Genomic DNA, 12,036 nt, shown 5'->3' on the forward strand with positions numbered 1-12,036 from the left:
TGGCAGCATAAGCCTTTAATCTCAGCACTCAGGAGGCAGAGACAGGTAGATCTCTGTGAGTTCAAGGCCAGCCTGGCCTACAAAGCAAGTTCTAGGACAGTCAGCGCTGTTACACAGAGAAACTCTGTCTCGAAATAAAAAAATAAAATAAAATTAAATTAGAGAGAGAGAGAGGGGGGCAAGAATATCTGAGGTTAGATGTTATTCTCAGTTACCTACCCAGTACAAGGCTAGCCTGCGTTACACACTATACCCTGTTTTGAAATGTATCTAACAAATAAACAAGCCTTAGACCAGAGGCTTCCTCCTATGAGCTTAGTACTCAGGAGCAGAAGGATTGCACGTGAGTTCAAATCTCCAAACTTCTAGCTTTGGGATCTGAATCAACTAGCTGAGTGCTCTAGCAGGCGTACTGTTCTTCAGGGGAACTGAGTTTGGTTTCCAGCACTCCACAGTGGATGGCTCACAGTTGCCTGTAACTCCAGTTCTGCGGGACCTGACACCCTCTTCTTGCCTCTTGGGACACCTGCACACACATGGCATACACACGTACACACATACAAATGAATCCTAAAAAAGCAAAAACTGGGTTTGGTGGCACATGGCTATAGTTCCAGGGCTTGAGAGACTAAAGCTGGGGCAGTGACAAGAGTTTGGGGTCAGCCTGGGCTATAATGTGAAACCTGTCTCAAAAACAAAGGAACAAAAGGCTCCCCACCTTGACACCTTGTTTGGAAGATCAAAGAGGTCAAAATATGTCCAGCATCATGTGTGTAACATAGGCCCAACTTCTGCACTTTAGTATCCCAGGTTGCTTTTAGAGACTAGATAAGCCAGCCACTGAAAACAGCCAGCAAAGGACCAGGGCGCTCTACTTAAAGGACAGAGTTGATTGCTGCCGAGTGCCGATAAAGTCAGCCCTGTGCAGGCAGGCTCTGGACCTTTGCATAGGATGTCACCCCAGCTGGCACTCTCCCCTTCTCCTCTCTCCTGGATGACTTCTGCCAAACCTTTCTGGTCCAGCTAAGATATCAGTCAGCCCTCCCAGAGACAAGAGGTCCCTCATCCTCTCCTCTAAGAGTCCTTGTGTTCCCATAGTTTGCTGCCCATGTCAGGCTGCTCTCTCCTTGGTCCCTGTTGGCTTGTTCACCATCCCAGCAAACAGAGCCAAGCTCTGAGACCATATTTTGTCTCCCATGTGTTCCCAGTGCCTAACACAGTGTCTGGTACCCCCACTGCCCCAGTAGACAGTTGTTGAAGACATGAATGAACAAGAACATGGTGAAGTAAGGGGTTTAGTGGGCTTTAAGGCGCATTCTGGGGATGCATTCCCCTTTGCTACATGACAGGAAGGGAGGTAATAGCTTCCAAATCCCAGCTGACTGGGATGTCAAACATCACATTTAAACCTCAATAAAAATGACAGATGCTTGGAACTCACTCCAGGAGATTCTCATTCTCCAGATGTAGAGTTGGGGAGATGGCTCAGTGGATAAAGCCCTTGATGCTCAATTGTGAGGGTTGGGGTTTGGATCCCTAGAACCCATGTAAAGCCATATGCAGCAGTGTGCAACTGTAATTCTAGTATGCTCACAGGGGAAATGGGAGACAGAGACAGGAATCTCCCAAGAAGCCCTGGGTCAGCTAGTCTGGTGTGAAGTGGTGAATCCCCAAGAGACCGGGTCTCAAACAAGGTGGAAGGAGAGGACGGACCCCAAAGAGTCCTACAGTGCTCTGTGTTACACCAGGACCCCCCAACACACACACACACACGAATGCACATGAGAGCATACACACACTCAAACACACATGGGGGGACACACAAGCATGCACTCATGCACACTTGCACAGATACACACATATTCACACAGACACACACACTCACACACACGAGTGCATGTATACATTCATATACATGCACACACACATATATACATGCACACACAAGTGCACGCACTCATGCACATTTGCACAGATGCATACACTTGCACAGCACACACACACACACACACACAAAACTGAGAAGCTTCTCATGTCCAGGCAGTCTTGCGAACCTGAATCATAGAGGCTTCCATGTTGAGAGGCAGGGTGGAAAGATGTGTGGAGGGGTTTGCAAGAGTGGTGGGAAAAGACTACGCTTTGGGAGAGAAGGCTTAGAGCGTCCGTAGACACTGGACATGACCCCATCGTTGGCTAGCATATGGGGTTCTTTTCAACTTACAGCCCATCATCCTCAAAGGAACAAAATGTGCTCTAGTTTGTACCTTTCATCCTTCATTAGCTCACGGAATCCTTACAAACAGTATCCAAGTTTTACTTACTGAATAAAGACATTGAAGCTGGACTTGGTGGCACACTCTGTTATCTTATCTCGGATCCAAAAGGCAGAAGCAGGAGGACAGCTGTATGCTTAAAGCCAGCCTGGTTTATAGAGTGAATTCTAGGCTAGCCTAGGCTACAAAGTAAAATCCTAACCTGTGTGTGGTGGTGCATAGCTTTGACCTCAGCACTCCAGAGGAGGAGGCAAGTGGATCTCAGTGAGTTGGAGACCAGCCTGGTCTACATATTGAGTCCAGGCCAAGTAGGGCTACATCATGAGAACCTGCCAAGATCCCCCACTAGATTCTGGAAGTGTCAGTCAGAGGGATGAAGGAAGGAGCCCACCTTTGCACAGCTTTAAGTGAGAGAGTCACTTGCCCAGAGTGCCTCTAAGAATGGCCTCTGTCCCAAGGCTGCTGCAATTGGCCAAAAGGATGAGGCCTTTATCCCATGAAAAATTCGGGGTTCATTTGACACTTAGAAACAGGTCTATTACCTTAATGGAGACCTGTTGTTAGTGGCTAAATGACTCCTATCTCCTTTCCTGTCCTAAGCACTTGCAGGTGTTGCTATTCTGGCCACTTCAGCCCATCCATCCATCCATCCATCCATCCATCCATCCATCCATCCATCCATCCATCCATCTTCCCACTGATTCATCTGTTCAGTTAGTCTCTCAGACTATACAGAGCCCTGCCCTATAGAAACCTGTTGTATAAAGCATGCAAATACAGGGGGAAGAAAAGAACCAGATAATTCAGACCTGGTTCTCGGAGAGGTCAGAGCTGTAACAGGAATGATATATTACTAAGGGGACCAAGCAATAATCAAGGGAAACAAAGATAGAAAATAAACAAAGCCAGGGGTCAGATTACTACACCATGTGCACAGCACTGCCTCTTAACCTCACAGTTGCCCAGGACAGCTGGACAGTCAGTTAGGAGCTAGACCCTGGCACCTACAGCCAACACCAATCCTCCCTGTAGCCAACACTGCGCAGTGGCTATCCCCGATCCCATGTAATGGATGCAGTGTATGTCCTGGGGGAACACATGCTGAGAATCTAGAGTCTTTCAGTGGCCACAGCTGATGGGGAGACACATTATTGGTCTCTGGTGAGAACAGTAGAGTTCAAGGATGGTGCCCAGCATCCTACAACTGCAGGAGAGCTTTCTATACAGTTGTCCAGCCAACATCCTGGTAGTGCTGAGGTCCAGAAACCTGCTGTAACAGAGGAGCAGGGCTGGGATAAACCAGCCTTGACTTTCCCACATCTACCCACCTTGACTTTGAGCTTTTTTGTTTGTTTGATTGTTTGTTTGTTTGTTTTTCAAGATAGCTTTGGAACTTTGTAACTTTGGAGCCTGTCCTGGAACTTCTACTTTGAATTTTTCTTAATCTCTTAATCTAGGAAAGTCTGCTGAAAGATTTCTAAGGAAACTTTTTTTTCCCCGAGACAGGGTTTCTCTGTAACTTTGGAACCTGTCCTGGAACTCGCTCTGAAGACTGTGGACCAGGATGGCCTCAAACTCACAGAGATCTACCTGCTTCTGCCTCGCAAGTGCTGGGATTAAAGGTGTGTGCCACCATGCCCAGCCTTTTGTTTTTTGAAACTTGATTTTTTTAAATTGAAAAATATTAGTGAAAAAAAAAAACCCAGCATAGTGGAGGGTGGGGAGAACCCCAAGTGTACTGAGGGAAACTCTTCCTGTCTCCCCCAGTCTCAGGCATAGAAAGATCAGCATGATACCCGATGCTGGGAGAGCCACTTTGGGTCTATATTGGGACAGATACAAGATACAAAAGTCAACACAGGGAGATTGACAGAAAGGACAAGAAGTGCCCAGAGCTGGTTGACACCGAGGGTCACCATTCTGGATCTCTTTGTTCAAACCTTTCTGATGGATTTATCCAACAAATGCTTCTCTGTGCCAGTCATCATGTGAGACTTTACAACACAAAGCCAAACAAACCGCCGATGTCCCTGACCTCGTCAAGTTTATGGTCTAGTCAGGGGACGGATGCTCCAGTCCACATCAACTATCTGATCAGAGAGAGACTGTCTCTTACCGGTGTGAGGGAAAATCAAATGTGCTGTGGATGGACTGGATTCGCAAGTCCAAGTCCATCTGCTGTCGCCCCACCAAAGAGACTGTCCTGCTAAGGCTCACAACAGGAAACAACCTGGGTCTAAGCACTCATGTGTCCTGCGCTGCTCTGCAAGGCCCAGCTCTTCACTGCCTCTGCCGAGCTAACCTAAATATAACGGTCGTCCCCTGGAGACAGTTATATTTTGTTCCTCTAAGTAGTTTTTTTTTTCTTTTACCAGAATGAGAACTCTTCTCAGAGTCTCCCAGCAGGTTTCCCTAGTTCACTTTATAGATGAGCACTCTAAAATTCAGGCGAGCTAACCGCACAGCTTGAAGAAAAAGGAAGATCTGGGATGCTAACTTGGATTTATTATTTTTTATCATAAAATGGGGTTTTAGGCTACCCCCACCCCCACATACATGCTACTGCAAATGATTCACCATCCTGGGACAACGGTGTTTTTTTTTTAATTGTTTGTTTTGTTGTTGTGGGGTGGGTGATGTATACTGTGACTCTGGGCATTGGAGCCCCCTTTCCCTAAGAAATCACATCTGTGGCCTGGCCAAGAGGATTGACAACAGCTGATTATATCATATCTCAAATAAGATTTATTTTTAAAAATCTCGAATCTTAGTTTTTTGTTTTTTTCTCAGAGACAGCAATATTATTTATTTCACATAACTGCTGCAATCATTAAATGAGACAATAAAGAATATCGATCGATACATATTATATATATATACAGACATATGCATACACTCAGTCAACAATTCATCCACTCATACATCCATCATCCATCATTCATCCATTCAATCATCCATCTATCCAACCATTCACTTATCCATACATCCATAAACTTAACTATCTAACCATACAACCAAGTATCTGACTATATAGCCATTCAACTACCCACTTGTCTAGTCATCAAACCATACATTCAGCCATTCAACCATCCATCTGTCTACCCATCCACCCAACCATCTGTCCATCAATCATCCATTTATCCAGGCATCCATATATTTAACTACCTAACCACTGAACTGTCCATATAGCCATTCACCCAACTATGAATCTATCCAACTCTCCATTCAACCATCCATTTACTTATCCATCAATTCAACTATCCATCCGTCCTTCCATCCAACTGTCCATATAGCCATTCACACATCAATTCAACCACACTTCCATTCATTCAACCATCCATCCATCCATCCATCCAACATCCATTTATTCATATATCCATTTATTTACCTATCTAACCATCCACATATAGCTATTCATGCAACCATCCATCATCCATTCATCCATCCATCATTTCTCCATCCATCCTTTTATCTATACATACATTTAGCTATCCATTTATCCAAACATCCATCTATACATCCATCCACCCATCTATCTATGCTGGCAACTCTATATTGGATACCAGCACATGGTGAACACTGCAAAGAATCTAAAGAGAAAGGACATATAAACATTTTCTGAAGTATGGACCTGGGAGACACAGAGATGCTGTTGAGTGATGCTCTTACTACATTATCCTTTAGGAGGACTCTGTGGGGCCTCTCCTTCACCTTTAGCCAATGCTAATGGACAAGATATAGTTTGTAAAGCCGAGTGTTGCCCTGATGTATGCTGTGAATACAATTGGTTAATAAAGAAACTGCTTTGAACCTATAGCAGAGCAGGGCAGAAAGAGCTAGGTGGGAAAACTAAACTGAATGCTGGGAGAAAGGAGGTGGAGTCAGAGAGAAGCCATGGAGCCACTGCCTGAGACAGACACACCGAAACTTTGCTGGTAGGCCACAACCTCATGGTGATGCACAGATTAATGAAGATGGGTTAAATTAAGATGTAAGAGTTAGCCAATAAGAAGCTAGAGCTAATGAGCCAATCAGTGATTTAAATAATATGGTTTCTGTGTGATTATTTTGGGGCTGAGCAGCCGGGAACCAACAGTGTCCTCCTACAACACTGCTCCCTTTCAGAATCAATTCCTCTGGCTATAGGTTCAACCAAATCTTACAACTATGAATTAAAGTAACTCTAGCTCTTCAACTATGCCCCTGTAATCTCCAGTCTAGTGAAATTAGCTCCATTTACAAAAGAGGAAGCTGGTTCAGAGAGGGAAGTGACTTCTCCAAGGTCATACTGATTGTATGTGGGATGGGTCCCAGGCCATTGATTCTTAAGCTTCTGCTACTTCCATGGTGACATATTCTGCTTAGTAGTGAGTTAAAGCAAAGAATCCGAGACAAGCCAGAAGTGACAGTCCCTGACAAGTCACTGGTCTTCTAGCTTGTGCTAAGCATGACATCGAGAGCCTGATGGCACAGTTCAGTGGGTAAAGTACTTGCTGGCAAGGCTGATGACCTGAGTTTGATCCCTAGGACCCACATGATGGAAGGAGAAGACCAACTCCTAACGGATGTATGCTGACCTCCATTGGCACAGTATGATGCAAGCATGTATACACACAAATAATAAGCAGGCAAATAAATAAATGCATATAGTTTTTAAAAGAATGATATTAAATAATATTTACTGAGTCTGTGCGATGTCATGAGCTTTACATCTTGCCTCCATGTGACCCTATGGATCCATGGCTCTAGCTTTTTCTCCATGTCAAAGAAAACAGTGGGGGCACAGAAACATTCAATGACTCAAACAATCATCCAACGACTAGTAACAGAGCCAAGATGCACAGCATTCCAGTGGCCAAGCTCTCTCTATATGTGCACATGTAATTTAGCTCCGTAAAATACACCAACTTATTATTATTATTTAATCTAGAATGTGCCTCAAGAGGAAAACATTCTCTTGGATCCCTCTCTCCTCAGAAACAAAACTGTCACCACTCCCTTTGTGTCCTCCCACGGAATTTTCTATGCAAATACAAACCCATGTGTACATATATAGGACCACATCCGTTTTGCTATCAGAAATATCCGCAGGTTTTTGCCGCAACCGAGACTTTCTGTCTGCACACACATCTGCATTCCTTTTCTTCAATAATGGGTCCGCATTCCATTATAAATTCACACCATCCCCATTTGCTGGTCACCCAAAGCCTCTGAGGTCGGTGGGTACTACATTTCCCTAGCTTCCCGTGCCCAATGCAAAATCACACTCAGTTTTCTTGGTCTCTGCAGAATTATGATTTCGACCTTATCCCCAGGGAGGGCAGAGAAACCAACAATTGTCCCCTGGGGTTCATCTGCCAAGTGATAGCTGGTTCCCCGATAAAGAATTTCAGGTCCCACCCCAGCTGGCTGCATGGTCAGGCTCAGTACCACTTTCAAGGGATTTCAACCACCACTGAAGTATCTGTCTGGGGACCCCTGCTTTCTACAGAATTACGGAAAGTTTCCCTGGGTGTTGGCTCTCAGAAAAGCCTTTTGCAAAAAGCACCAAACCCTGGCCGCAGGCTCCTGCAGCCCCTCCCAGGTCAGCCCACATGGCCACGGTCTTGTCAAGAGACCTTAGTGAGCAAGGCCCAGCTTCTTCTGAGATTCTAGTTATTCTAAAAGAACCCCTGAAGGGTCTAGGGTCTTGGAGCCCATCAGAAATGTGGGGTTGTCCCGTAGCCTCCATAGCCTGACCATGATCCTACCCTGTCCATTCATCCCCCAACCCCAGAGGTTGGCTTTACTTACCATAAGGACTCGCCACTGGAGCCCCGAGGGGCGCGTTCACACTGACCATGACCAAGAGTATCCAGCTGGACACTGCGGGGCATGGAGGAGCTGGAGCCCACACACCGCAGCAGAGGGGCTACCAGGAGCCGGTCCACCAGGAAGGCAGTGAGCACAGCCAGCTGCCACCGCCCGGTTATCTTATTGATTCTTCTAATCACCCAAGGTGGGTGGATACGTTAAAGAGTAACCAGTCACTTAGGGAACCTGTGGCTGGGGATTGTCGCTTTTGCCATGGCAACGGCAACCTGGCTAGACCTGAGGTCCACTCAGGCCCCAGTCCTGGACTCTGGGGTTAGAAGAACCTGAAGCCAGATGTTGGAAGCATCAGCCTTGCAACTTGGGAGAAGGGGTTGAGCGGGGCCTGGGGAGTTGAGTCTGTGATGGGTGGAGTTTTATGGCTCTGGACTATGGGTGGTGACGAGTGCATGAAAACGAGGGGAAGTGGAGGGAGGGGTAGATGGGGGAGGAGGGTGGAGAATTACATTTATTGCACACCAGACTGGATGCTGGGAGTTGAACATAGGCATTGCTAGGATTAATTAAACCTTGAGATAAAGGAGTTTGAGGGGGCTAGAGAGATAACTCAGTGGTTCAGATCACCGGCTGCTCTTCCTGAGGGTCTCGGAATGTATTCCCAGCACCCTCATGGCAGCTCACAGTTATCTGTAACTACAGTTCAGGAAACCCAATGCCCTTTTCTGGTCTCTACAGGCACCGGCACGCATGTGGTATACAGACATACATGCAGGCAAAACACCCATACACATAAATTAAACCTAAAAGTAAATAAATAAAGGACAGTGAGGCTTGCCTCAAGAAGTTGCTTGCCTGGAGTCTCACACTGGGTGCAGAGAAGATCTGGGGTCACAGCTCTGGTCCGCCACTCACCTCACAGGTCAACTGAGTACCTACATGAGCGGTGTTCTGTGTTAAACAGTGATGTAAAAATGGGTCAAGCAGACATCACCTTCTCAATATGGAATTTGTGGAGTAAAGGAAGAGATGAACCTTAATCACATCATAGTCAAAGGTAGGTGCTGTCTGGGATGGACCAGCTGGTGTACAGCCTTCTGCTGGCCTCCGGCCCCATTCCACAGGCAACCCGCTGTGGAAGTCTGCAGTCTGGTCTGAGACCTCTCGCACATGACAACCCACCACCTGGTTTTTTTTTTTTTTTTTTTTTGCTGACACCCCATATCATTTGGCTCAGTGTTGGAGCTCCCAGCCTGCCTTGGGATTCTCTGGTCTAGATCATCTCATGTTAAAACACTTATCAAATGACAAATTTGAAACTCAGAGGAATGAGCGATCCCAGCTCCACCATTTTCTTGGTGATTCTTTGTGCTAAGTTCTGTTTCCTTACGGTAATTTCTCCATGGTGGGTTGCCACACCTCCCAAACCAGCTAGCTGATTAATCCTTCCTCAGCCTCTTCTTCTAGGGCACTTCTCCAGCCATTTCCAAGAAACCACTACCTACTTGTCACTGCCGGGCACTGCTCATCTCTGTTCTCAGCCTCCGGAGTTCTCCCCCCTAGACCGGCACCTTCCTGCCTTCATTTCAGTTCTCATCCGGGTTAAATCTCTAAGATTACTGTTACTTTAGCCGCTCTGCTTCCTTCCCAGTCCCTTCCCCGAGGAAGCTTGAAGCCAGGAAGGACTTGAGTATCTTGCTTTCTTCCTGTCTACACTGAGCCAACCACTCATGCTGGAACAAAACAAAAACCCCCGAGAAAGTCGCAGACCTAGAATTTGCTGTGAGGACCAGGCTGGCCTTGAACTTACCGAGCTCGGCCTGTTTCTGTCTCCAGGGATGGAATTTAATATTTAATATTCCTCTTTAGTACTCCCTGATGGAGCCCTAAAACTGCTTTTCATGGTTTGTCCCCTGCCTACTTCCCTAACATGGGCCATCACACAGACATGCGCGTGCACACACGCTCACGCGTGTGAGGTGTTCTTTCAAGCCTTGTCAGTGCCAGGCACCCTCTCCTCTAGCTCACAGCCCTCGTGTTTCTGGGGCACAACCATCCCTTCATAAAAGGAGAGAGAGGCCAGAGAGATGGATCCGTGGTTAAGGGCACCCATGCCACAGAGGACCCAGGTTTGGCTCCAGCACATGGCAGCTCACAGCTGTCTGATAACTCTAGTTCCTGGGGACCTGACACTCTCTTGTAGGCACCAGGCTCACAGTTATGCATATATCTATATACATGTGTGCAGTCAAAACACTCATATACATCAGATAAAAATAAATTAATTAAAATGAAAACTCCCGTTGTCATGGATAATGGGGGAATGTATTCACATCTGTGAATGGGATATATAGGAAATCTTGAAACTTCTCTGTAGCCCAGGGTGACCCTGAGCTAATTCTCCCACCTACTTCTCCTGTGTGCTAGGATTACAGGATGGGGATTTATCTGATACGAGGGATGGATCCTTGGGCTTCCTGCTTTCCAGGGAAGCACTCCCCTAGCTGAGCTATCTCCCCAGCACAAGGCTTTTATCTGGAATAATAAACTTGCAGCTGTATCCTTGGCCTTCTTTTACTCACTTCCAGCATTTGGAAACCGTCACACTTTCTCTTCTGCCAAGCAGAGTAATAAAACCCACACCTGTGCTGCTGCGGAGTGCCCACCCCCTCCCTGCTTCTGGCAGAGCCCCGCTACCCTCAACCACTCTCTCCCAACCCCATTTTCTTCACTAGTTTTCTCACCCCTGGAAGTGAAAGGGGATTCACTAAGAGCCACTGCCCGAGACCATAGGGCTGTATTGGTCCTGGAAAGGGATAAGAATGACACGTGCCAGTCAAGGCCTGGTGGAGACGATCAGGGAGAAGACTCAGTTGTTACAGGATTCCACAGAGGCTCTGAGTGAAGGGGTGGATTTTCTGTTCAGTCTGAGCTCTTTCTTTGAATGGAGCCCTCTCTAGTTCACAGGGAGTGGGCCCCACAGCAAGAGGGCAAGGTCTGAAGGAGGAAATTTTACTATCTCTACAGACAAAAGGACTTTTGTGTTTTATGATCTCTGGGTGAGATGGGGTGGGGAGAGGGGAAATGGTTTATTGGAATGAAAATGACATTGCAAGGGAGAGAACCGGTCTGTAGAGCCTAAGAAGGAACAGTACACCGTGCAGTGATGGGCAGAGGGAGACAGAGCAGGGCAGAGGGAGACAGAGCAGGGCAGAGGGAGACAGAGCAGGGCAGAGGGAGACAGAGCAGGGCAGAGGGAGACAGAGCAGGGCAGAGGGAGACAGAGCAGGGCAGAGGGAGACAGAGCAGGGCAGAGGGAGACAGCGGGGCAGACAGAGTGCTACAGAGAAAATTTCAGAGGCAGAAATTGTTCCTTGGCCAACTTGGGGTTGTGTCGTTTCGTTGGAGAGGTTCCAGGAAGGTCAAAAAAGTATGAATTCAAACTCAATTATGTATGAGACAAGGCTGGACCCTATGGTCATTCTAGAAAGTGTACCAAGGGGGGGGGGATATGATATGCGCAAACAAACAAACAAAAATGGTTAGGACCTGAAATTTGCCCAACCTAGGAGGAAATCATCAGTCCCGGAAGGCTGGCAGAAAGGCTGGATTTAGATGGCTGGAGGCAAGACTTAGGTTAAAGCTGTTTCATTGTTGTCATTTTCGGTTGTTATCCTTAACTTGCTGTGTAGCTGAGGGTGGCCTTCAGCATCTAATCCTCTTGACTCCAGTTCCTGAATGCTGGGATCATAGGTGCACACCACCATGCCAGGGTTGTGCAGTGCCAGGACCCGTGCTTGCTGGGCAAGCAAGTATCATTGAGCTACAGCCCCAGGTTGAGAATGTTTGACAAAAGCCTTTCGCTAGGTGGACAGTCTTGGGTTAGAAGCTTCAGAGTCACAGACGAAGCTTCCTATTTTGTTCCCAGTAGCCCTTGCTCCAGAGAATCAGGCAA

The 12,036-nt window shown here is 46.9% G+C and overlaps 1 protein-coding gene across 1 annotated transcript in view; it reads right to left on the bottom strand.

Annotated features, from left to right (window-relative positions):
• Hnf4a (hepatocyte nuclear factor 4 alpha) overlaps window positions 1-8,222 on the bottom strand; it is a 61,774-nt gene extending 53,552 nt beyond the window's left edge. Inside the window, exon 1 of the mRNA XM_050150935.1 lies at window positions 8,067-8,222. Within this exon, the coding sequence (XP_050006892.1) occupies window positions 8,067-8,115 (49 nt within the window). The 5' untranslated portion in view covers window positions 8,116-8,222. The remainder of the gene's footprint in view (window positions 1-8,066) is intronic.
• Window positions 8,223-12,036: the final 3,814 nt, after the last annotated feature.

The sequence above is a fragment of the Alexandromys fortis genome, unplaced genomic scaffold, assembly GCF_014885135.2.
Source record: "Alexandromys fortis isolate MF-2015 unplaced genomic scaffold, M_Fortis_MF-2015_v1.1 scaffold_27, whole genome shotgun sequence".
NCBI lineage: Eukaryota > Metazoa > Chordata > Mammalia > Rodentia > Cricetidae > Alexandromys > Alexandromys fortis.